The sequence below is a fragment of the Pseudopipra pipra genome, chromosome Z (genome assembly GCF_036250125.1).
Source record: "Pseudopipra pipra isolate bDixPip1 chromosome Z, bDixPip1.hap1, whole genome shotgun sequence".
In the NCBI taxonomy this organism is placed as follows: domain Eukaryota; kingdom Metazoa; phylum Chordata; class Aves; order Passeriformes; family Pipridae; genus Pseudopipra; species Pseudopipra pipra.
Window position 1 is genome coordinate 53,417,967 of NC_087581.1, and position 27,052 is coordinate 53,445,018.

General features: G+C 40.4%; 1 protein-coding gene across 4 annotated transcripts in view; it reads left to right on the plus strand.

Moving 5' to 3' along the window:
* The first annotated feature begins 2,872 nt into the window (after positions 1-2,872).
* Positions 2,873-27,052, plus strand: part of TRPM6 (transient receptor potential cation channel subfamily M member 6) — an 85,490-nt gene continuing 61,310 nt past the window's right edge. For 2 of the 4 annotated variants that reach the window (XM_064642882.1, XM_064642883.1), the window contains exons 1-9: positions 2,879-3,161; positions 15,286-15,365; positions 16,162-16,200; positions 21,340-21,520; positions 21,882-22,095; positions 22,905-23,029; positions 23,828-23,999; positions 25,303-25,477; positions 26,817-26,940. In XM_064642882.1, the coding sequence (XP_064498952.1) occupies positions 3,048-3,161; positions 15,286-15,365; positions 16,162-16,200; positions 21,340-21,520; positions 21,882-22,095; positions 22,905-23,029; positions 23,828-23,999; positions 25,303-25,477; positions 26,817-26,940 (1,224 nt within the window). In that variant the 5' untranslated portion in view covers positions 2,879-3,047. Of the gene's footprint in view, positions 3,162-15,285; positions 15,366-16,161; positions 16,201-21,339; positions 21,521-21,881; positions 22,096-22,904; positions 23,030-23,827; positions 24,000-25,302; positions 25,482-26,816; positions 26,941-27,052 lie in introns of those variants that run through there. The other 2 variants (XM_064642884.1, XM_064642885.1) reach the window with 2 other exon arrangements.

The following is a 27,052-nucleotide window of genomic DNA, read 5'->3' on the forward strand; positions in this document are numbered from 1 at the left end:
GTGTTTGACTAACTTATGAGGCTTCTTTAATTATGTTGGAAGATAGAGGTAAATTAGCCTAAGGCAGGCTGATTTGTTGATGATGATATGGACTGGGGAGGAATCTAGAAGTAGTCTTTACCAGTTTCATTCCTTGTTCCTCTCTTTGCTGCATTATCAGTTCTTGAAGGTCTGCTAGGACACTGAGGCAAAGGTAAAGGTTTGTACATAGTCTTACAAAACTTAATGTCTTCAGTGTGCTTGGAGATGATGAGACAATGAAACTGGGAGATCCCTCTAAAACAGATTAGTGCATGAGATAGTTTTGGCTTTTTCTGGTAGATTCTGCCTGATTAAATGCAACGGATGGAAAAAAAAACCCACTTCAGTGTACTTACTGGATATGAGGTATGATCTAACAGAACAAAAGAAGTGAATATGTGGATCTTTATGCCTTTACAGGCCCCCTATGGAAACAACAGAAACAAAGCCATTGCTATTTTGATAAGGGTTTCTGTTAAGCATATTATCTTCCTTTAAGAATGCTTTTTGGTATGACATTTTTGTACTTTGAAAATAGTGCAAGGTTATACATAAATTAATGCAGTCAGACTTTGACATGTATGCATTTCACTTACTTAGGCCATGAAAAGCAGGATGTCTGATGCACTGTTCCTGATGAGCATCTGAGAAATGAGCTGGCTGCACTGCTGTTGAGGTGACAGCTTAGGCACTGGAAATATAGGACTAACAAAAAAGAAGCCTAAAGGATGGGCAAGCAAGACAGCACTGATCCCAAGGTAAGTCTGTAGAAATAAGATTGATAAGGAGAAAACATCTCAGCAGTTCTGATTTCCAGAGATAACAGGAGAGTTATATGGACTTTGAACTACTAAAATGGCTGTTATAAAATATACCACGTGTATTTTCGTATCAGTGAAGTGCTGAGGAATTGGGTATGGGAATTTGCAGCATGAGAATTGGTTTACACGGCTTTTCAGAGAAGATATTTAGGTTTTTTACTAGATTACAAATGGCAGGACTTGATTCCAGGGAAAATTGACAATTTTGTATGTCTGAAAAAATCTTCACAATTTAGAAAGAAATGGCAGAAACTTAGAATTAAGAAAATACTTGCAGTCAGAGCAATATGTACTCATAGCTGTGTCCCAGTAAGTCCAGTGCACCTGTGCTGGGATACATGTGTTTCAGGTTTCTTACAGAGTTCAGCTTTAAATAAAGAGTGGGCATGGGCATTTATTTATTTCATTTATAAACATCAGTGATACTAGCAAATCAAGCTGAAAACTTCTATGCTGACTCAGGATGACTTGTTTGAGAAAATTTAATTGAAAATAGTCTCTTAAAAGATGTACCTAGGTAAAGAATGAGGGTGATGTTCAACACCTGCTAAAGTTTTTAGAAGTCCATTCTGTTATTAGAAGTGGTAATGCTTTTTTAAGACCTACTGTGTAGGAAGTGCAATATAAGAAGTCTCAAGAAAAAATAGAAGCAGTGTAAGAAGCAGAAAATTGTGTTTGGCAGGGGGCTGGAAGCAATTTTATTATTGTCTTTGAAGTAATAGTTTATGTGAAACCAGTGCTAAGTTTGACAGCCACTATTTCAAAAGGCCCTGAGTCGTACTCCTGCTCTGGTTTTTGGGGTCCTGCTGAGTTTTTGGGGTTCTTGAACTAAAAGTGAAGTATTTTCTCCCTGGTGCTCACAGAGGCTCTGCTCCCAGGCTCATGCACTGGAACAGCGTGATCCAAATGCAAGCCTCTCCTGTAGGGGACAGAGAGAGAGAGCTGAACACCACAGAGGAAGATGAGACTTGGCTGGGCAGGAAAATTAAAAATAGAGAGACCAGAAAATGGGAGAAACATTTAGAAAGAGCAAGTGGATTGGAAATACAGATAAAATCCAGAGGCAGATGGACACTGGAGCTCATAGTCAATACAGTGGTACAACTGAGGCAACAAAATAAAAGCAGCAGTGGGCTAGAAGCGGATGAGCGGGCAGAGCTGAGAAACCAAAGAACTGGAGCCTGGCATAGGAAGAAGGTTAGTTCAGGATAAGAGAAACTGGAGATTGAATGAACAGTGAGGTTTGAGATAAGTTGGAGAAAATACAAAAGAATGGAAACAGAACAAAACTCAGAATAAAGGGAGAATGATGTATGGCTGTTTTATCAGTCCACATTTGGTACGACCAGCTATAATTGCTGCAGGTACTTGATTTGGTTTGATGGCTGTGGTCTTTAAGTTTTCTTTGTCAGCGTGGAAGAAATTATACAGAAGGTATATGAAGAAGACTAGGAAGATCAAGAACCTAAGTATTCAAAAATTTGGGTTTATATCCAAATTTCACCACTCTATGAAGACTTTAATTACTACACTGGTCATATCCTATTTTCTTGTTCACTGCTTGAGTTCATTGCCATGAGCTGTAATACAGCTACTGTTTCTTTTTTCACCTTTTGCCTTTAATAATGTCTTGATTACATATGATTCCAGTGTTCACAATTCAAGAAAATTGTTGATTTACTCTTGGACCTTCCTCTTAGATTTGTCATGAGTGCTGTAACTCGTACCACAAATTTACTTTTACAGGACCCTAAAAAATGACCAGGATCAAAACTCAAGCATTACGAGGGGGAGCTGAGATGCAGGCAAACCATAGGCAAAAATCATATACTGAGTTCGGGATACCTATGATCCGGTTTCCCGACGTGAGGAAGACCTTGGCAAGGTGGAAGCAAAGCGCTGGTGGGCCCGGGGTGAAGCGTGTCCGCGGGGGGCTGCAGAGAGGGTGGTCGGCGCGGCCGTCGGTGCTTCCCCGGCGGGCGGCAGCGAAGGCAGAGCCGGTACTCGGCCGCCTCGCATAGGAAAGCGTCGTCGCTGCCTTGTGGCAGCCTAGACCTTCACATACTGGGGACAGAAACAACGAAGCACATGGCTCACTGAGAGGCCGGGGGTAAAGGACAGAGGCCCGGGAGCCGCCGCGCCCGCGAGGGCACCGCCCGCCCACCCCTCCGCCGCCGCGGGACAAGGATCGCCGGCCCGGCGGGCATGGCGGCGTGGCGGGACCTGCTCCTCTCGCCGCTGGGCTCCGTGTGCCGCGGCGGCCGGGACTGGCGGGGCGGCGGCTGGAGGCTCCCGCCCCGCGAGCGCGCGGACCCGCAGGTGAGGGCGGCACCGGGGGCGCCGCTGCTCTGCCCGGGTGACCGGCGGCTGTGGGGACCGATACTCCTCGTCCTCTCTGGGCCACGGTCCCTTCAGCTCTAGAGAGGCCGTCTCCGCGCAGAGTGGGTGGTGGGCGGCTGGCTCGGAGCTAAAGCTCTTTTGTTTCCGTCTTCGTGCACGGCACTCGCCGTGTCGTGAGCGGCGTCCGAGCTAATCCGCAAATGGCAACAGGGTTCCTCTGAAAGTCCGGGCGACTCGGGGAGAGAGCAGATCGGTTAGGTCTCGGCAAATAGAACCCCCTGGGCTACACGGAGCTGTTTCGCCAGGGATTTGATGTTCTGGTGCCGATACTGATTGGTCCCCTGTGCTGCTGCAAACGGGGACTTGAGTGATTTTATACACACGCACACATCTGGTTGTATTCTGGTAGCCACGAAAGGCTTATAGCAACAAATATTGCCCACGCTACGAGCAGGACATCGCACGGCGGTTTCGTGGCAGTGCTGTCTGAATGCCATGAGGTTAGGTGTAACATGCAAGACAAGTGCCTTTGGCTCTAGTAAACTTTCACTTCTTTTTACCATGATGGTGACTAAAAGGTTTTTTTGGGTATTCTTTTGGTTTGATTTGGTTTTTTGTTTTGTTTCGGGTTGTGTTTGTTTGGGTTTTTTTGTTTGGTTGGTTTTGCTCCGTTTTGTAATTTAAAGATGGAACGTTTGTGATTCGGGAGTTTTAAGAAGAGAGCTCTGCTACTATACATAATATTGAATGGTATTTCACACAGATCATGCTGTTGCAACATATATACTGTATCCATTTCTGATATACTTGCTGACAAAAATATGTTTATAGTGTAATATTCTTTGTATGTCTGTTTATGAATATAATTTTCAAAATAAATAGCATCTACTTGTACACAAAACCCCCCCCCCCAAAAACAGCTAGTGTTTTAAGTTGTGAACACCTGAAATTAAACTACAAACTCCTGTTACAAAAACAGAGTGGTCAGTTTTTAGAGGTTCATGTATTTTGGACCTCCCAGGGGAATTGCAATGTTACCTATAAGCATAAGCTCATACTGGTATGACCCTGAAATGAATTTAAGAAAATATCATCATAGTGTGTTTTTAGTGTTTGGGGTTTTTTTGTTGTTTGTTTGTTTGTTTGTTTGTTTGTTAATTAAAAGCATGCTCTGAAGTGGTGAAATCAGTTTACAGACTTTGCTAAGTTTGTATTATAGCATAACAACCTTATTTAAAGTAGTAACAGGCTTACATAGTAGTGTAAAAACCACAGTAAGCACAAAATCGATTGTTATGTTTGTACCTCTTTCCTTTACTGTTTTATGGCTTGATAAAGAAAAAATGCTGAAGCTTTCTTGGCTGTTAGGAGGTCAGGAGTGCAGAGATTACCCAGTAGTGAATGTGCTGAAATATGTTGTCCCTGGAGGTAACCAGAATCAGGAAGAAAACATAACAATCATACAGAACTGTACCAGAAAAAGGCATGTCTCTTAGAGCTCCACCTTCACTTGTTTTTTGTTTTAGTGTTGTAGGAACAGGGAACAGATAATTTCTACTTGTTACTGCTTCCCCCTCCTCCCCTTTGTGACCACCTAAGTGAAAAGTAAAAGGCCATGTAGTAGTTTTCAAAGACCAGAAGGTAGGTGAGTTTAAAATTTCTACAGCTCATAAAGGCAAATGTAGATAAATATGTCTGTCTATGCATACACACGATTATGCAGTGCACACAGTACTCCACTCTAGGCTACAGGTAACATTTTCAAAAACATCTCAATTATTTATGTGCCTGAGTTTCAGTTTTCAAAAATGTTGTTGGCACCTAAGAGTGTAGGTCCCTCGGGGGCCAATGAAACAATGCATACCTTGTGACTGGCGTTGTTTGTGGAGAACCTCACGTGCCCAACAGCTGCAGCATGTCACTCCTCTGTCATGCCAAGGAGTTCTTGTTCGCCCCTGTATAACCACAGTGAGAGAAGCCCCAAATAATAGAAAACAGGTTTTAATGGTCATGAGGCCAGAGTTGTCCTTGATTTATAGTATTGCCTTTAAAGTGGGATTGCAGTACAGGATAGCATGTCAGGGGAAAGCTGCAGCAGTAAGAAGGGCAGGTCAGTCCCTTCACGTTGGGGTCAGCACTACACTGAACATGACTAGTGTTACAAATAGGATGGCGCAGACCGTGCTGGACTGTTATATCCGACCTACGATGTCCATCCATCTGTGTGGCTCTAATCTGGTCTGCTGAAGCTGAATGAAACCTTCCTAGGAGGAAAATCTATGGGAACAATGTGCAATACTCTTCCTACTTCTTTTTCTAAATAAATCACTCCTTTCATCCCTCCTTTTTGTGGTTTAGATAATCTTAAATTTATTTTTCACTTAGTAGCACTATGTTAACTGAAGACATGGATCCCCCCACACATGTCCCCCAATAAGCCAATCCATAGGTTTTTGTGGGCTATCCAGGGAGGTAGGTCCAAGCAGGGTAATCCTATTTTTTGAGAATGAGTAATGAGTTTGAGACCCCTTGGGCAGTTCACAGCACAATAGGAAGCTGAGGTGGCCACAATTTGGCAAGTTTTGATCTTCCTTCTGTGTTGTTTTCAGACTAGCTCTATCAACCACTGTGTAATACATAAACCTGTTTCTGTGTTCATGCATTCTAGGTAAACCCTTGTGATCCACTCTGTATACTTTGAATTACTAGTTCTTTTGCCTCCAAAGGAGGCATCCATACTTAGCTTTTAAGTACGGTAGATTAATTGTTCTCATCTCTAGCATTTTGCCTTAGTTTTTGAGCTGGTCATACCTTCCCCTCGCAGTCCTGAAAGAAGAGAGGCCCCTTTGAGGGACCATAGTGCTTAAGCCTCAAGAAAGGCAGGATGTATTAAGTACTTGTCTTCATCCTTTCCTTGGGACTGTTGTTGCTTTGCATCTCTGCCATAGTGCCGTTGCTGGTACACGCTGTTCTGAGTTGTACAGTTCCTGCTGTCTATCCTATAGGAACAGAAGGAGGCATCCAAAAACAGTTTCTGGAGTTTCTAGCTGTTCTTTTCACTAGGACAGAAGCTGAGTTCTGCTGCACTGTACATTGATAAATGCAAGTCAGAAAAAGGGTTTTGTGACATCTTCTTGTCACTGTTTCCAAATCAGAAGCCCTTGATTTCCTAATGAAATTGGTGTTTCTGTTTTTTCCTGGTTATTAAGTCTCAGTGTTGCCAGTAACGAAAAACTCTGCACAGGAATTGTGTCTGGGCAGACTTGCCTCCCAGCCTTCAGTGTTTTCAGGTGCAATGGTGTAGAACTTGGTAAACACCATGGCTGCACCTTCATGTCAGTTCTGTGATGTGAAAAAATAATGTGTTTTCATTATAAAAATGATTTCCATTGGGGTACATTGACAATGAGGGACTTAGTCATATCTCTGAAGGGCTGGTGGCCTGTTGTGATTGTAATGTCAATCGGCCTAGGCTGCGTTGCTGAGGTCAGGTTGTGGATATAAATTTTTTACCAGCCTGGCTGGGGTGGAATGATCCCAGGTTTGATCAGTCCTACTGCTATAAGCCAGTGCAATTAATTACATTATATTGGTGCAGTTTAACCCCCAAAGAGGCATATCAGAGCTTCTACTAGTATATCCCAAATGCTTATGAAGTACGTCCATCTCTGTGCCTGCCAGCCAGCCAGTGTTTCAGACAGGTTGGGTGGCAGTGCTGCAACCTCAGCCCTGTCAGTGTGTTTGTCCTGTCCATTCTCCTTGCAGTACCCTCCTTGCCCATGCTCTGGCCCTTCCCTCATCCTCTTGCCAGAACAGCTCATGACACCATCTGAACACCATCTGATGCAGATAGCCATCTTGGTGAGCAGAGAGTGATGCTGGAAGGCTGAGTGCCGTTTGGAGCTGTGACTGGAGGGAGAAGAGTTGTCATCAGGGTGGAGCAGACAGGGGAGTATGCCTAGAAACACAGCCTGGTCTGCTGTGAGCCAGGAGCTGCAGCTCAGCTTCATGCCGAGGGGGCAGTGGCGATGGCTGCCAAGTCATCCTGTGCAGCCCAGCATAAAATGCAACCGCAGCTGCTTCTCACTGCCTGGCCCCAGTGAAACTAAGCCTTTGGGGGTCCCTTTGGTTGCTGCTGTAACCTCCAGTGCAATAAACAATGGGATAAGCTTGGCATCACAGAATGTGTCTTGGAATGAGGCTGAAACTGCAGTAAGATCTGGTGGAGAGCCCAAGGGTGTGTTCAGGCGACATGTGGGACAAAGAGGCAGGAGGATGTTTCCTTGCAGTTCCCATTGGCTGCTCCCAGGCCATGGCTGGCTCTTCCTCCAGCTGGTTTGAGGTGACTGCTCCTGGGTCTGTGATATTTGATGAGTTAATGACATGACTTACATTTAACAGTGAGCTAGCACTGAAAAGGAAACGTTTTTGTTTGCAAGGTGGTATGGAGGGCAGAACTGATGGGAGTGGTGAGATGTGTCCAGGTGGGAAATGCAGAGGTGGGACTAACTATACCTTCAGCCTCTTTAGAAATCACCTGAGCTTCGTCTTTCTTTGGAAAATGGAATTTCAGTCCTGTGACAGCCTGCCTGTCTTGTAGTGTGTGCAAGGGCTGCTGTATGCAGCTGTCAGGCCCATGAAGATTTTGTTACTGTGCCAATATAGGATTTCTATCAATGTTTCTGGAACCTGTTTCAAGGATAGGGCTGAGGAATTAAATTGTGTTTTAAGATTTCTTGTGTTTAGCTCCTTTGCAAAAGCTGGGCTGCTGTCAGAGGTGTTGAGTGCCTACGTGGCCTTTCCCACCTAGTCCACTGCCCTGGGGTCTGCAGTGGGACAGGATAGTCTGCTCACTCCCTCCAGCTGCAAACCATGTCCTAAGCTGGGCGTGCTCTTGTAGAACTGCTGTTTGATGTGTTTTTCTAAAACATTACATGTTCAGGGATAGCAGAAAGCCTTAATTGATTACTTAATAAATTTAAAAAGTAAAAAGTAAAAAGTAACAATTTCATTAAAGGTCTAGTATTTCAGATTGGGCTAAGCTTTCCATCAATTCACTAGCTCTGTGCTCCAAGAGTTAAGGTGGACCTTCTGTGACAGGGATAGTTTTGGTTTTAGTATTTCCTGTGTTTTGTTGTCATAGCCTCACTAACACTTGCACTCAGAAATATTCTTCCAATTGTGTTGTGCAGTCTACTCTGGGATCAGAAACACCATGTTGGAAAGCCCATTAAAGTCAAAGAGTTTTTCTTTTATTGGCTAAGCTTGAGATCAAAATACTAGAAACAGTTTTATGAGTCTTTGATGTAAGACCCCAATCCAGAAAAGCACTTAGGCATCCATACTTAGCTTTTAAGTACAGTAGATTAATTGTGAAAGAAAATGTCATAGCATTCTGTGGATTGAAGACTGAATTTATATGTTTCTGAGAAGCTGACATGCTACATTTTTTTCTGAGGAAAAAAATCTAAAATCTCTCTTCAGCATATCTGAGGAGTTTTAAGAAGTTCTGTTATCCTACTCTGACTTGTGTCTGTATTTATCCTGCTAGGACAGATGACTTCTGTTAATATAGGCAGTTTATTTGTGAACATCTGAGAATATTTTGCAGTGGATGAGTTTGAATTAGTTACTAGGAAATAATCACAGAAATTCTGCTGTAACCTGAAATTATTTCTGTCTTTAAGAGGGGAATCTGACAGTCTGCTGAATCTGCAGTCTGCTTGCAAAGGCAGTTTGAGATTAGCTGATAGCTGTTTTATAATTGGGCATGGTGAACAGTGGAAGCATTCAAATGGAATTATTTGTACGATATTCTTCTAAGTCTTTTTGAAATTTAGTGAATAAAATTTTCTGGCAAATTCAATTACTTATAATTTTGTATTTCCAGATGCGCAGTCTTGATACCCCAGTCTTGAACACTGGGGCAAAGAAGTAGGTAAGAAAGAGTAGAAAAGCAAAAGCTGCCAATTACTAACAGATGTACTGACCTATTGTAGTGATGAAGATAAGAGGAACCCCAGCATATCTATGTTACAAAGCCAGGAAGTCACCCTATGGCAGGGTAGCCTGAACACAAGGAAAGTCTAGAAGAGTGTGTTGAAAACATTACATGGGTTCATATTTTACTGCATGTGACCCTGGAGTATGACAATGTACTTCTATCCTAAGTGGAACTCAAGTGGTGTTCTTTGTTTAACGATCAGTTGTTGTATTACTTCATACCATAAGCATGCGTGTAATGGATGCTGAACCAGAAAGTTCCTGCCCTGAAAAGCTTATGCAAGACAGCCTGTTAAGTTGGAAATCTCTTTAATGCTGGCAGTAATTTACCAGTTGCCATGAAGAGTTTCCAGGGGTAAGGGTTCAAGAGATACCAATATGCTTATACCCTGAGCTCTTGTGAAATAGTCTTGAGTGTTAGCTTACAAGAACTCTGGCTGCATTTCAGGTATCCAGTGTTACTGCAATTGACTTGCTCTATGTGTAGGTAATTTTAAAAGGGTTTAATATTTTAGGACACTCTTCTTGCAGTGGATTCTTGCAGTAGCTGTAATAAGGGAAAGTTCTTCTTTCCCTCCTCTGGTGTATATGAGTAAAGGTTGGTCACAGATTGCAATATGCTGACTTCTCACAGGCATGCTTTCTCCTGAAAATATTACCTCCCTCATTCCCTGGTACTGAAAATCGGTTTGGATCTTTACAGGTGCTGTATACTTGAGTACTCACTCAACTCATGGCCAGTCTTCGCGAGCGAAGATTTGGGAAAGGTCATTACTGATGCAGTTCTATTAGCCTCAGGACTGTCTGTTGCTTTTTAAGGAGTATTTGCTTTCATCTAATACTCTTTAATGGTAACAATTTCCTAACTGGAAAAAGATGTATAGATGTGTAACTTTTTTTTTTTTTAATTAAAATTTTGACAAACCTGGTCAACAATGCAAAAATACTGGCTCTGCTAGTTATAGTCTTTTAGAAAACACAAGTTCTTTGAAAGTGACATTGTGTACTGGTTTCACTACATGCACAGTGTATGCAGAGCTGAGTTATGGTGCTTGACAGCACTTTTTAGCTCTTGAAACAGTGTTTTGGCTAAGACACTGTTTCTCTGTCGCAGTTTCAATAAGCTACTTACAACTTGATTGTTCTGGCTAGTTTCCAGCACAACTGTACTTTGCTTAGGTTGACTAACCTCTTACTTAAACTCACTAGTCATTATGTGATTTCTTATTACCTGCACCTGTCTGGAGCTATGATATGTCATTAAAGGCAGTTGCTACTGTTTTGTCCAATAATTGATTATATTTAAAAAATGGATGAAATTATTCTGACAGAGAGAGGTGTGCCTTTTAATTTCCTTTTGCAGGGGAAAAATTGTCTAAAGCACATGCTGTTTCATTAGAAAAGTGTGTGTATCTGTGCCTTTCACTCTAAAGCGGACATATGTACAACTAATGATACTAAAAATTTGTTGTTTAATATTAGCACTGTGACCTAGTTTTCCTGAGTTTGGTACTCAACCAATGAACAGTGCTTATTGTCTGGTCTTGAAGGAGCTGAATGTTTCTTGCAGCAGTTAATGAATGCACATTAACCCTCTTCTTATCAGTGTTTAATTGGTGCAGTGCATCTACAGACTTTGGCCAGTCTTTTACAGGAGTGGTGGTGGAGAGTTGTATGGGCTGGGGGAGAAGAAAGCAGAAAGAGAAACCAAAGCATTCACCTGTTTTTGCTGGATGGGTGAGTGGTGAAATCAGTGTGGCGAGCAGTACAGCAGGGGATTGCAGGGCTGCGTTGCCCTGTCCTCTGAGACTAGTGAGCCAAGCTCTGCATACCTGACCCCACCATGGTCACCTGCCTTGCAGGTGATAGCACCCCTGCATTTTGAAGGACAGATTACCTCTATGCTAGGCAGGGTTTTTAGGTTTTGTCTGCTCTCACTGCCCATCAGCAAGGATTTGAAAGAAATGAGTGGTGCAGGTGTTTCCCTGAATTTTACACTCTGATCTCTTTCTTTACTTCTGGAAACCCTAATTTTTGAACATTAGTTATGTTTAACCAGGTTTGACCTGACAGTGTCCCTTTAATACCATATTATGCAAGGATCTCAGACATTAAAGATATTGGAGAAGTGATTAAAAGCAATTTTCTAAAAACTACTCATGTGCCTTAAATTTCAGAGCCAAACTCATGCCACTCCATTGACTAAATCAGTCTAGAAATCTCCAAAGCCTCTTCTGTGGCAGGGAAGTATAAGCAGCAATCCTAATCCTCAGACTGGCAAAAAACGAGAAGCCAAAACTCACAAAGGTCTCAGGACTTCCTCAGAGGAAAATTGGAAGGAAGGTTGCAATATAAACTTGGCTTCAGGTCTTTGGTATATCAGAACAGAAATTTGCCAGTCAGAAGGAACATGTAGGTTTATTTTTGTTTCCCCTTAGGGTTTGGTGGCAAAAAGGATACACGTTCATGCTGGCTGAGGTATATGTACCACAGTATAGTGACAGGAGAAATTTTAATTTGTTGTTGAAATTTAATTAAGTTATGGCACTTTTGGAATGTTAGGATTTTGTGGAAGGAGATACACGTTACAGGTCTTTTACCAAACTAGGAACCAAGAGCAAACAGACTGCAGTTCAGAAGTCTCCTTTTTTATTTTTACTTGCCCTGCCCTGACGTCATATATGACTGTAAAAAACATGAAGTTTTACAACCCTTTTCCTGATCATACAATTAGCTTAAAAACTTAAGTAAAGCCTTAGATTAAGAAATTAATGTTGTTGTTATGGTGTAAATTTTACATACTAAGTGAAGATTTTACCTATATTAAATTAAGAATAATAGTAAATGTGTGCGTCTCACAGTTTTTTTTGGAAATCTTAAGATTTGTGCTTCACAAGATGGAATACAGTGATACAGTCTTGCATTTTTTTTTTCCTATTGTTTTCCTATGGTTGGTTGGAATTTCAATATATATATATTTTTCAGTGGTATGATCTGCTCAAGAACTTCACTAAAGAAAAAAATGGTTGACTTTGCAAATGATGGTTTTTGTTATATTCACATGTTTATCATTTGAGATGAAAATAAATGTTAAAATTACAGGCTTCATCAGGATCCTGTACAGTTGATATGCTATCCAAGTACTGCTTTTTAAAATGTAAAAACTACAGGAATCAAATAGGTGAAGGAGTGTAGCATAGAGAGTACTCTGGCAAACTCTATGTAAATGAGCAAAGATTATTAGTGAAATATCTGTATGGGAACTTATTATGTTTCTTTGGCAGGCAGGGTGAAAACTCCCAGTGTTGTATTAATTGCACTTTGAAATTTTGTTTTCAGTCCTATTTACTGAGAATCATGAAGTGGAATTAGCTGTTGTGATGTGCTAGGGGAGTATTTGTGCCACTGGGTGTAGAGCATCCTTTGTACTTAGAGATTCAAAGGTCAAATAAATTTCATAGTGACCTTATTCATTTGGAATAATTGGGCATTTTTTTCAATGACCTGTGCAGTAGCAAGGAAAAATTCATGGCATGTGATCCAAAGCTATAGAGTTCTTTTTTCCATTGGCTTTGTTGGACCTTGAGCCCAAACCATTGTCACTAGAGTGGCCTGATCAGCTGTGGTGTCTGTCGGTCACTGCCCTTACTGCCTCAGTTGCAGAAAAGAAAAAGGTGCTTTTGAATCAAATTGAAAAAGGATACACAAATTTTAAACATTGTTATTTTTGTCGTAAGTCATAATCACCCTCCAAAATCTAGAAAATGGAAACTTTTTAAAGCACAGGATGTCTTTTAGGGGGCAGTTTAGCTGATATCAAAAATAGTAGAGAAGATGTCTTTTCATCTCCCATATTAGATATTATAACATCAACTCACACAGTGTATTGCCATCGCTGAGGACTGCAAGTTATATTTTGGATTGAAATAACCACACCAAACAGCTGATGTATAACAGGAGACCTTGGCATTGATTTCCAGTATATCATGCTGGAGGTGAAGTAGCACAATGGGAACTACCTGAGTCTGTGCAATGCCAACAACTTGCTCAAAGTTCCTTGGAAACTCTTACTTTTCTTACTAAATTAAAGTGACGGCAGTTGAATGTTATTCTTCTCTCAAAAGGCTGAGCATGTTTCCTCAACAAATGCTGTAAGGCTTGTCAACCTCTTGGCCATTCTGTCACACTCATTCCTGTTAATGAAAAGTTTCGTAAGAGTCATTCTTATCTGAGGCATCCCATAACATAAAAAGGTTTTTTGGTCCTTAGTTCTAGTGAAAAACAAATTACCAGAAATAGTAAAGGGTTTCAGAAAAATCAGAGACCCCCAGTATTGTAGTATTAGAAGCATTTTGTGGTTGCTTGATAGTTCAAACAACTAGAATAAAGTGGTTTAGGAAGCATGAAACAGTACTGATTACTAAGGAATATACTACCAAAAGCCCTGCCCTCAAGTAATGAAATTTGCTTCACTGCTTCCAGTGTTTTCCTGTGGATTTAATTTTTTGCACTGCATCTTTACTATGTGTCTTTCAAAGTTAATTAATTTTCTTTCATGCCAATGCTCTGCTAGTCCAGAGGATCTTCCTCACTGTTTCTTCTTCATTCAAAGCTCAAACAGACACAATTCAATTAATTGCTCCCAAAAGAATACACATGCACACCAATACCAGCAAACTGCTTTTTAATTATCTCATTCATCTTTGTCAGTGGGGGTCTGTTTCAGCATACAATAAAACCAGTGGTAGGGCATCTATTAATTTTGGTGGAAGGCATGTTCAAATAACTCATCGCCCTTTTTAACTGCATGACTAGTTGGGCCTGCTTTATTAAGGACCATAATTCCACTTGGGAGATAAAAGATAGGTATTTTTATGAGATATTGTTGAATTCCATCCATAAAATGCTCCCAGCAGTACTCTTAATAAGTTGAATTACTGGCATTCTCATGAATAGAATTGTTTTCTAAGTCATGGTATGAAAGACACAATTTAAAAACAGATATGGAGATAAACACATACCATAAATATTTTCACAGGGATGACATTTTGCAAAGGAACAATTGTTTTTAAACATGAGGAGTGAATAAGGAAATAATGCTTATTATTTGATTACTATATGCCTTGTATGCCTAACCATAAACCAGGACACTGCTGTGCTCTGTCCTAGAGAGCTTCCTGTCTATTTGTAAGCTAGACAACAGATGATGTAGAGTGAGATGAACATGAGAAACAATAAGGCAATAATGACCAGTATAATTGTATTTACTCTTTATGATAAAATATCTGTCCATTGCACAGTTCATTGTGGGGGTAGTTCCCTTTGAAGACAAAAAAAAAAATCCTTTGCTTCCAGTGTTTACTAAATTCAGATCCAGAGATTTCACAGTTCAGCATCCGAAAATTATTGTTCCTTTCAGGGAAGTTGATCCTGATAGACCTGAAGAGAAAGGTTCAAAGATTCCCAGTGAGATTCTTTGAAAAAAAATCTGTGTACTACCAGTGACTATTCAGTTTGCTCAGCTGTAACTGACACAGTTTTCACAGTGTACCAGGAGGCCAGTGGAAAAAGGTCACCTACCGTACTCTCAGTGCTAGGTCTAGGTCCCTGCTTTTGCATTTCACTGTTCATTTGTTCAGCAAACATATGACCAAGATGAATCTATTCTTTACTCTTATCGAGAATGATAAAAGAAGGACTCAACCATCTCTCCCAGGTAAAATGAAAATCTTGCCTTTTTTAACTCAGCTTTAGTAAGATTGCCATTTACTAGTCTTCTGGCAGAAGGAGAGTGCAAACCTTAAAGCAATTCTGATTTGTCCTTGCTACTTTCTCTATTGTACATGTGTTTGATAGAACCTCTAAATAATTTTCATGGTAGCAATAAATTTTTATATTGATTTCTGGGGAATTCTGTAAAGCTTGGAGGTGAAGGGCTAGGCCCGTTCAGAGCTGTTTTGGCTTATCATGTTTCACCCAACGTGACGGGAATTGTTCTGAATTATGTTATCTGTATATAGCCATGTTGTCATTACAGTGCAATTTTTGACATCATGTTCTGATGTTCGGGAATACAATTAATTTTGAATTGTCCTTTTAGTCCCCCAAAACTTGGATCGAAGAGGTCTTCAGTAAAAGAGAATGCACGCACATCATTCCCAGCTCAAAAGATCCACACAGGTAAAACTATAAATTTCACTTTCTTTCTGTTATATTTAGAAAGAATCAGAATAATTTTTTATGGGCATTTTGTGTGATTTGGATGACGGTTTTCAGTGTCCTTTTTGGTGATTGCTGGTCTATGGGTTTTCATGGATCCTGTCACCAGTACATATTAAATCAGGCTGTTCATTTGAATTGGAAATTGGCAACAGTTAACCTTCATAGGCTTCTTAGATTTGTTGCTCTCAGTCCAGGAACCAAAACTAATATGGTATCCAACTGAGTGATTGAATTGCACGGACGAACTGCTGTATTACTTTCTCCCTTCCTCAGAATAATCCCTTTGCTGATCAGTCTTCTGAGAAATTTCTGCTCAGACTCGTGTAGAGTATGAAAAGAGTTAGGAAGGTAACATATCTCAACCTGTGTTTTAGGATGTGGGAAAGCAAACATAACTTGGCATTTCAGATGGTGTATCTAGTCGATGCTGTTACCTAAATAAACTTGATGAGAACATTTTTTGAGGATCTGAAATTGTGATTTTGATCATATGGTTTTGAGTACATGGTTAATGTAGCATAGATAAGATAGATAACTCGTCTATGAAATGAGGATTTGACGTGAAATGCCAAACAAAAGTTATCTAAAGTTATCTAAAGTTATCCAGTACATCTTCCAGGGTTTGGTGCATAAGATGACAGCCTGTAATGCTATTGATAAGAGTTTTTTCACACTTGAATTGATCCTTTAAGAATAGCATTACAGGTATCTTTTTTTATGCAAGTATGTATTAATTATCAACCTTTTATCACAGGTGTCCTGCAGGATGCCAGGTGTGCCAGAATTTAATCAGGTAAGAGTACATAAATATATATCTATGATTTTTATAATGACCTAGTAATAGGCATTCTTCTTCTTATATGGTCAGAGCAGCATTTCTAGGGGTGTGCTGGAGAATGCTTAGCATAAATGTAAGTAGAATAAATTGCATGATAGCCCTTACATTATTTGAAATAGAAAATTTTATCCAAATACTTTGTGTGGGTGAGTTTGTCCTAATCTCCTGAGGAATAAAAGGCAGAAATGCTTCTTTCAGTGAGACAATTCCAGCTATATCCTGGGTTATATGAAAGAGCGTGAGACAAAAGCAATAGAGAACAATAAGAATTATGGAAAGGAGAAGAAGAAAATGAAGAGAGAAGAAAGGACATAATAGAAACATCCCAGATAAAAGGTTTTCTGAAGATTTTTCAACTTCTGTGCAGTAAGCATTCTGAGTTGCTGCTTTTGGGAAAGCAAGCAACAAAAATAGCATCACTTTGGTGCTTTCAAGTAGTTTGTGATTTTTTTCAAACAACTTGTATTTTGTGGCTTGTATTAAGTCATTGCTTTCAATCCAACATTTGTCTTTCAGCTAGTGTTACCAAAGAGGTTTTGGTACTGTATATTTATGATAAGAAATTATCAGCTGTTGAAACACAAATTTCAATTTTCCTTGACATTTGTTTTGTGTTAAAGGCTTCTGAAGGCTGAAGCAACAGAAAACAATGAGTTTCCAATACCTGATGACTAGCAAGCTGATGCCAAGTAATCCTGTCACCTGCATGAGCAGGACTGTTTATTATGCTTCATATTTTATTTTGCTTCTAAGTTTTATGTGAAGGGAAGAGTCATGTTTTACAAAAATTAAATAAATTACTCCTTAAAATCAGATCACTGTAAAGGGCTAATATGCAGAATTGTGCTGGCCTGTAAGGCAAATGATCTGCATGGAATCTGTTTAGAAAGTTGCAGTTCCTTCTAAGATAATGGTCTCATGTACACTTTGCTTTAGGGCAGAAGAACAGAGATTCAAAGACTTTTGCAGGTTTTCTGAAAGTAGAAATGTGGGGGGATTCTAATACTTCCTGCTAACCTGGAGATACTCAGCTGGTTATCTAAACTAATGTTAACGTGTCCTTCAGAATATAGTAGTTCAATTCTATCTAAATCAAGACTACAGCAGTTCTGTAATCCTCACCCTCTACCCCTGCAGAGTGAATATATTGTTAATTGGTCTGGGAAGCTCAATAATAGAGAAATTACCCTGAAGAGGTGGAAAACCAAACTAATATTACCTTGCACCAATTCAGCCTCCTAATCAAACACAGTTTAACTGCATGAATGTGAATACTACACTGGGAGAGGGAGGAAGAGAAACAGGAAATGTGCACCCCAGTGGATGGGTTTATTTTTTTCTTTCCTGTTTCTCTGTCAAGACATCCCGTACCTTTGTGTGTTTTTTATCTTGTAGTTGTTTCTTTCACTTTTTCCTGAGCATTTCATGCTGTTTAAATCTGATTTGTCAGTCTATGTTTGCAGAATGTCTGTGGCTGTCTGACGTTCACTTCAGTCAGCCATTATCTTGCAAGTACATTTTCCCAAATGTTAAGTATTCTTGTCTTCTTGTATATCTCAATGTGTACACAGAGCTTGGTTCTAGGAGAATTTTTCTGTTTGAACAAGGTGAAATAATTTTCACATGATTGTTTCGACTGGTTATACTATATTTATTAGATCAGCAATGAAACAGGTTTTGGACCTCCTGAGATCTGTAGTTTTCCACAACAGTCTAAAAATCATGTGAATGTACTTGATGCCTACTATAATTTGATCTGATATTGTAGGCAAATGAAATCTGTTAATGATTTCTTACTTGCAGAGAACTTCCAAGATTTGCAAACAGTTTATGAATGGGTTATGCAACTATTTGCTAATTCTAAGTAGAATGACTCCATTTAGCAGTTGCTAATCAAATTTGAGTAATTTATTGGCACTTTTGTCCATGCTCCCCTAGTGTGTTGAAATGGCCTTGATCTACTCTTCGGTGCAGCACTCACAGAAGCATCCCAGACAGCAGTTAGACTGATCTCACGATATGAATATTCAGAAATGTTGTACCAAATTTCTGCATCCTTATACATCTGAGATGTTCTCACAATTTTTCTCTATATCTGACCTTTAAGGCATAATTTTTGGATATAGCTTCTAAATTGCTGCCTGCTAAGGCACTGGATATTGTAGTCTGACTACTGCAGTTACTTCTACCTCAGTGTTGACCCTCTGGGTTTCTTCTTGTTGCTCAAAGTATGATTTTTCTAGTAGCCTGCTTTTGTGTTCCCGACAATGCCCCACCCTCTCCAGGAACATGTTCTTCAGTCCCAGCCCCTTCCCAGAGCATGCTCAGCCAGGGGGGACAGATGAGGATGCTGTCCCAAGGAGGGACAGAGCATACCCTCCACGAGCCATGATTCCACTACTGGGTCATCCTGGAAAAAAGGCTTCTTCTTACTTCCAGCCTCAGCCTCCCATGTTTCAGCTGTGCTGCTGCCTCTCACTCTCCTGCCATGCACCACTGAAGAGCCTATCCACATCTTCTGTATCCTCTCCAATCAGTGCCGGGTGTATTGCTGGAGCCCCTGAATCTGTCTCTCCTCCCACCTGAGCTCTCTCCAGTCCCACAGCCTCTTCTCAGAGAACAAAGGCTCCAGCCCCACGATGACCAGGATAGTCACTCTGCCCCTGAAATCTCACCAGTTTGCTGGTGTTTCTTCTGTGTTGGGGGCCCAAACTGGGGGTGGTACCCAGAAAGGGGCTGACAAAGACTGAGCACAAGGGACAGTCCTTGCTGTCCCCCAGCTCTCAGGCCATGTCCTGCTCACACTACCCCAGGCACCACTGTCCCCCCGTTGCTGCCCAGGTACATGGATGGCCCTGGCTCAGCTCACTGGCCACCAGCACCTACTACTATGCCCCAGAATTGCACCCTCTCCAGGGCTGCATGTTCCTTCCTTCCCCTCCTCCACATTGCTGGTGGAGAGGCTGAATAGCACAGACCCTCTACAGACCCTACGGGACCCTGCTTGATAGTGGCCCCACCACCCAACCAGGTCCTCACCTCTTAGCATGTCATCCCTCCTGGACTGTAATGTCACAGACCAACTACTAAAGCCTGGCTAGAGTGGAGGTAAGGTGGTATCTCCTGCTCTGTTCTCATCCCCACAATTATGTTGCAGAAGGCAGTGGGTGGGTCAGTCATCCTGGGTAAATCCTTGTTTACTGCTTCCTGTCACTGTCTGCTTCCTCATGTGCCCAGATGTGTGCTCCAGGAGGTCTTGTTTCTTGATTTTACTTGGAACTGATGGCCAGCTGACTGGCCTGTGGTTCCCCAGGATGGTTTTTGCCTTTTGAAGGCAGGGAACCTCCCTGATATCCACAGCCTTGGAGATCTGATAGAAACTGGCTGTTCAGGAACACCAGCCACCTACCTCAGCACCTTGGGTTGCAGCTTGACAGGTCCCAGGGACATGTGTGGGAGTCAAGTGCCCCTCTCCTCTCCTCTGACTCAACTATCATCTCAGGCTGTAGTGCCACTCCTCCTTGCACCCTGTCACTCTGCACGCAGCAGCAAACATCACCAAAAAAACCACAAACAGCTGTATGTAATGTTTTGCTATGGCTTCCTCAACCTTCCTGAGAGCTTCTTAGCCTTGGCTATAGATCTTCCAGATAGCTCAGTGTTACAGTTTCAAACTCTTCTACTTTAATTTTCTACACTGAAGCGTGGTTGGGCATGGGGAGAGCAAGACTCCACTAGGAGGAGATAGGCATCAAAGCTTCATTGTTTTCAAGCTCGGATTCTAATGGCCCTCGTGTTGAAAAGCTAATAGCTTTCTCTGCAGAGGTGGGAGTCTTTTGTTTCTTCTGCCCCCTAGGCAGTGGGGCAAGATCGAGTTTCGCTGTATAAGCTCGGCTGGGGTACCAGCTCAAAGGGAAGAGTCTATGGGGGACAGGGGGATATCGCGCGAAGGGAGGCGACAGTTAAGGCTGCTGGCACTACTTGTTAGCCCGCTTTCGTTGTGCTTCTCGGCTCCTGAGGAGGAGTCTCCTGTCTGCGCACCCCTATAGGAGCAGGCCCTGTCCCTGGCCAGTCGCCACTCCCGCTGCTGAGAGGAGCCCGGGAGAGTCCCCACCGCTGCCGGCCGGGGGGTTCCCTTTGAGTGGGGCTGTGTTCCACCTGTGAACCTCTGCACAGTTGCTGGCTGAGGGAAATTTTTCCTGCGTGAGGTGAGCCCTCGCCGTAGACCGTTCGGAGCGAGGTATCCGCCCCAGCCCACGCCCTGCGCCAGTGCTGCACACCAGAGCATCCTCCTGCGGCGGCTGCCGCCTCCTGTCTGTTTCCCTCCCCCGCTACCCAACGGGGCACTGACACAGCTCGCGGTCACCATTCTCATTGTTGCCTCCCGGAGCCCAACAGTGGTCTCTGCTGTTTGTGGTTAGAACAGCGCCGAAAGGCAAATATACTTAATTGTTTAAAGTTTCAGTTAAGGTGTTGTTGCTTGTTCTGTTTTTTGCTATATATGTTCCATAGTAAGGGACTGTTATTTCCTTTTCCACCCTTTTTTTTTTTTTCTCCTAAAGCTTCTTAATTTTCAAAGATATAATAACTTGGAGGGAGGAGTTTGTTTCTTTTCCTCTTCCTACCTCAGGAAGGTTCCCATCCTCCTTGGCAAACATTTTGTCTTGTGTATCTGAGACACTCAGGAATCCTTAACATCTGCTAGATGGCTAGAGAGACCAAGCATGCCTGACTGGAGCAAAGTATGAGCTATTTGGGAAATACTAGCTGTTACTGAATCACACAGGATCACAGCATGGTTTGGATCGGAAGGGACCTTTGAAGACTATCTAGTCCAACCCCCCAAGATTGTTATCAGTGTTCCTCAGGTAGAGAACAAATTCTATATCCAACAAAATGTATTTTTGATTTCATTCAATGTCATTTTGCCATTGTTGAGTTCAACACAGTTAATTTTTATTATATTCCATGTGCAAAAACTGGAAATAAAAATTCCCTCTTTGTAGAAAAGCTGTTTGGACTATTCAGGTGAAGACTCTAGAGTGGTATGCAAGTGAGTTTGATATAAAATAATTTTTGTATTTTTAATGTGAGATGTTGCTGTGGACGACTGATTGGAGAACACACAGGAATACAGTACAGCTGGCCTGTTTATCGAGCTGGTTCACAGAGGGATGATGGAGAATGGTCTGTGCAAAACCACACAAAGATGAGCCCAACAGATGCGTTTGGTACAATCAATTTTCAAGATGGAGACCACACTTACCATGCCAAGGTAATAGACACTGTATTTGTATGTCCAATTATTTTTATAATTTCAGCATAAGAAAGACAAAAAGTGGTTTTGGGTGAATATCAGTGATTGTCTTAAGAGGGCAGGGGACTCTGAAAGTAAGTCAGGTTAAAGTCTGTGTATGACATTTTTACATTTGACTTCATGTTAATGTGGTTAAGGATAGGCTGTCTTGTCTGTATTGCTCACAGATGTATTTTTGTGCTATCAGTTTTAGTGGTATTATGACACTTCTAATCCTTCACAGAATCTGCAGGACATTAATGCTGAGAACTTTGTAATGTGTTGCAGTTTCTTAGAGTATTTAAAATATGTTTATTTAACCTATTATTATTCTTTCCAGTATATTAGACTCTCTTATGATAGCAGTTCAGATCAGCTGTTGCACCTGATGGTTAAAGAATGGCAGATGGACTTGCCAAAGCTCGTGATCTCTGTTCATGGAGGCATTCAAAATTTCAAGCTTCCCTCAAAGGTCAAGAAGGTTTTCAGCAGAGGTTTGGTGAAGGCTGCTGAGGTTACAGGAGCATGGATAATTACAGAAGGCATCAACAGTGGTAGTGTAATTCTTTTTCTTTGTTTCAGTCTGCCTTTGGTGTTTTTTCCCTGCATAAAAGCATATACATTTAGGTCAAATACAGTGAAATTGTTTGAAACTTGGTGATATGGTAATACAAAAGAAAACTGGTTTTTTTAAGGAAAAATGCATAATTCAAAGAGTGACATCATGTTCCTTTACTGTTGACAGGCATTTGAATATTTTTAATATTATTTTTTATTAAAACTCAGAGTATTCTGCATGTAATAAGGAACACTGTATTTAACCAGAAGTTATTTGCAGTCAATTTATCTGCTTCATTAAAGTATTTAGGTTCTAAGGACTGGTCTTTTCAAGACAAACCAGTTTTCAAATCTAAATTTAGCTTGTGTTTTATAATTAAGAAAATTTGAGTTAGGATAATCCATTAATTAGCCGTTAGTATCTGAAACTCCCTTTAGAGTACTTTCAAAAACTCAGGGGTCAGTAATCCATGGAACTGAAAGTGTTTTACTTCTTTAGCTGGTGAGTTTAGAGGAGAACTGTCCTGTGCATTTATGTAAACAATGAAGTTTTATAGATGTTGAAAGCACCATTAGCAACATACAAGAGTATTACTAATTAGGAGTATGTGCTGAGTTTGAAGAATTGGTGCATTATATGTGAGCCTTATGATTCCTGAAGTATACATCAATAACACATGTTGAGTGGGATGTTCTTGTTAAAATATAACCATAGAATAAATTAAGTGATGGGAAAACCTTTCTTGGTGTCCTAGAGTAGGTCTCAGAATATAGAAGAAAAATTATGATTTCATTATCTGTTTAGGAGTGTCCAGGCATGTTGGGGATGCACTGAAAGGCCGTGCCTCACCACACCTGAGAAAGATCTGTGCTATTGGGATTCCTCCATGGGGTGTCATTGAGAACCAGAGGGATCTCATTGGAAAAGATGTGAGTTGGACGGATTTAAATAATAAAAGCCTTCATATTCATGGGATCTTATAGCTTTCTCACATGCTTGATTTTCTTCTTGATCCATTTCACTGTATTGATACATTTTCTCAGTAACAGAGACTTAGATTTTACTCAGCAGTGTAAAATCAGCCGCTGATTTTACTCAGCTATTCATTCTGTGGCATGTTGAGGCACTGTATTTTGCTTTTTATATGTAAATAGTTTTAAGATATTTATCTTCTTACAGGAAATTGCCATTCCTTTTTCAAATTTTGTAATTAATTAGGCAACTCTCTTGTGGTTGCAAATTATGTATTTGTATATTAAGATTCAGAATAAGCAATCAGGTTAATGGTGTACACAAATACGCTATTAATATGTGTGATTTTTGTGCACAAACTATAACTTTATATGAGGGCCACTGCGAGGGCACAATCTACTTAACTGTGTAAGAGCACTTGAGAGGTAAGGTGAAATCATTCCTGATAAATGTTAGCTCGTGTATTTAAAGAGAATACAACCGAGGGAAACTGCCATTGTTTTTTCAGTTATTGCAAGGATTAGATTGTAATCCTTAGGTTGTAATATAAGTATTGCAAACCTAATCAGAAATGTTTTCTGTGCTATTAATTGTGGTTTTGTTGCTTTTAAGAATGAAATGCTAAGGATGAAACGCAAAAAGCTTGATGGAGGATTTCAGACAATCACAGAATGATGAATACATACATGTGAGGCAACATACATGGTGGTATTTTGTTTGTTTTCTTAAGGGTCTTTTTATTTTGGTTTTCCCAGGTAGTTTGCCTGTACCAGACTCTTGGTAACCCACTCAGCAAGCTGAGTACACTCAACAGCATGCATTCTTATTTTCTAATGGCAGATGATGGCACAGTAGGCAAGTATGGTAGTGAGATGATGCTCAGGAGGAATTTGGAGAAGTACATATCACTTCAAAAAATACATATGAGTGAGTACTACTGTGGTCATCTTTGTGACTGAAAAACCTATCCTAAAAGTTGTGGAGGTACTTGACATTTCCTGTTACATGTTATACATTTCGATTTGCCATAGATTTCACTGAGGTCAAATGTTATTAATTGCATGTGTCTTGAACTCTGAATATCAGAAAAATGAAAAGGACAGCATTTTTATATTCATAAAGCATTATGCATTTGGATGAACTCACATATTGGTTTCTTAGTTGCAGAGACATCTAAATGACTCAGATTATTTAATGAGTATTGAGCATTTGCTCACTTTGCAGTTTTGTGTGGTCTCTGTATCAGCACTAGATACTTTCCCAGAATTTTGCTAGGTGGAAAAGTTGTTACATTCAGTGGAATTAAAATCCTTTTTCCTCTGTTCACTACTTTTGTCCTCATCACTCTTATCTATTGAAGCCTGTGACGTCCTCAGGTACAGCAATAAAGACTGGTTGCAAAAGTAATACCTTTAGACAATGTTTGACAGATTGCATAACTTCCACTGTTTGCTTATAGAGTAACTAAGTTACGATACAGAAATCATTAATTATTTTAATGATTTACATGTCTATTACATAGACAAGTATTTCCTTTTAGGCACTAGATTGTACAAATTATTATATCACTTTTACCTAGTCATTTGAATCTCGAGGTATGTTAAAAAGGCATTAACAGTTATGATGTTGAACCCTTGCTTCCCTTATGTGCTCACATTATTGAATTTACAAACTTAGAAACTAACTCAATTTTTAATATGTTCATATATAGAGCTTCTTACTCAGACTCTTATGTTTTTTCTTACTGTGAGTATTTACAAGTCAGGCTTTCTGTAGTATTTTCATTTCTATTACATTGTATTTGAAATTTATTTCTGTTTTTTAAAAAACCCACCCTGCTGCTGCAAAACTTGAGAGAGTCTCTGAAGAAATGCATGATTACCTTTATGGGTATGTAGGTAACCAAATGGATATTGAACACATTTCAAACATCCTTGCATGTGACATCTATCATAAAGGCCAGAGGGATGTTTGAAGGATATTTTTAATTTCCAGTGCTAGGGCCACTTACAGTTTATTCAGGAGTTTTCCAGGGTCTTTTTGATCTGGTTGCAGAAATTCTGTGAAAGTCTTGAAAAGTGTTTGTCAGCTTAGAGATGGTGAAGGCATGATTTCATCTTCATTGAACCATGTATGAGACTCCTTCATAAGTATTTATTTCCCAGATGTTTTGAATTTTTTATGTGTGACTGAGACGTGTTTATGACTGATTAGGTGTGTTTTAAAACAGGAATGAGCCAAGGTGTACCCATAGTTGGGTTGGTGATGGAAGGAGGCCCCAGTGTGATCCTAATGGTGTGGGAGTACGTGAGGGCCACCCCAGCTGTCCCTGTCGTGGTCTATGAGGGCACTGGCAGAGCTGCAGATATCCTGGCATTTACCCACAAACACACAGGCGATACAGGGTGAGTAGTGCCATAATGGTCCTCCTCCTTGGTCTGTCATATTGGCAGGGACCTGAAAACACCTATCTCAAAACCTCGTATATATTATGAGATAATTTCTAATGCTTCTAGGGGTGACCCCACTATGGCCTTTTGCCAACTTTAACTTCTGTTGAGAGTGGAGTTTATTCCTTCTCTGTCTCAAACTAGTGCTGAAATAACTATTCTGCCAAATTTACTGGGGCTTTTTTGAAGACCAAAACCTGCATGTAGCTATTTTGAGTTATTATAAAGTTTCTCACCTTCGTGAGAGACACTGTTGGATGACTCCAGAGTGTTTGCTTGTGTTTTGACTCTATTGTTTCTCCTGCTATTAATGCTCTGTATATGGGCTTGAATTTGGTTGCATAAAGCTTTTGAGACTAGAGCTGGGATTAGTTGCTGTAGGAACCTCAGACTGCAGCACGAAGAGGACTAAGTTTCCTTGTCTTTTGCTTTGGTTTACTCAGTGGTAACCCAGATTTGTCACTCTGGTCTAGCTGTAACTCTGTGCCACTGCCAGTGCAGTTTCAGCTGCAGGCGCTATTGAACCTACCTTTATGAAAATTTTTCATCCAAACTGGAAAAAAATATATATATTTGTAAAGCCAATTAATATTATTTGTGAAAGTTTTCAACGTCAGAGACCTTTTTAGATTAAAAAAATCAAATTTTAAAGAGATGGTCTGGATTCCTTCTGATTTGAGCAAATAAACAATTTAATAAATTTTGTGGCCTAATTGTTTACTTATTGTCCTTTCTAAATATTATTTTGGAGAGGTAGTATTTGCCCCTAGTATGTTCTGTTGAGAACTTTTTTCTTCACTTGCTTTTTTCCATATTTGTGATATTTTAAAAAAAATCCTTCCATTTCAAAAGGAAGTGTGGATGAAAATGTTAATGGAAAGATAAATAAGGGGGGAAAAAGATAGGAGACATATGAAGTCTAATGAAAAAATAGTGAGCAATTTCATTTTATCTCTATATGATTATTGAAAGAAAGAAGTTTACTAAACTTCCACTGATTTTTAGCTCTGTGTTCACAGACAATCCTTTCAAAGTTGTTAACTTGTTCATGTGTTATATTTCCAGTAGTAAATATGTATGTCAGAACAAATACCCATGGGAATAATAATTTATGTGATGACTTTGCTTTGTTATGCTGAAAGAAGGCAGGGATTAAGTCAACAGAGAAGTAGAAAAAGAAGAGACTTCCCATATGTCTCTGCTTAGTACAATTTTCATCTTTTCTGAAGTGACGTTTGAGCAAGTAAGAAGTAGCTAAAATATAACTGTTCTTGCTTGTATGTCTGTTTTCCAGGGACCTGTGCCCTCAAGTGAAGAAAGAGGTTTTAGTGATGATTCAAAACACATTTAGTTTGCAACAGAAACAGTCCAGTCATCTATTTCACATTTTGATGGAATGCATGGAACACAGAGACTCCGTGAGTGGGGCTCATGCCCTGAATTTAGGATGTCTTAATTTGGTGTTAACCTTTTTGCTTCTTCTGTGGTGGGTTGGCGCACAGGTGTAATATAAAGATAACATGAAGGTGT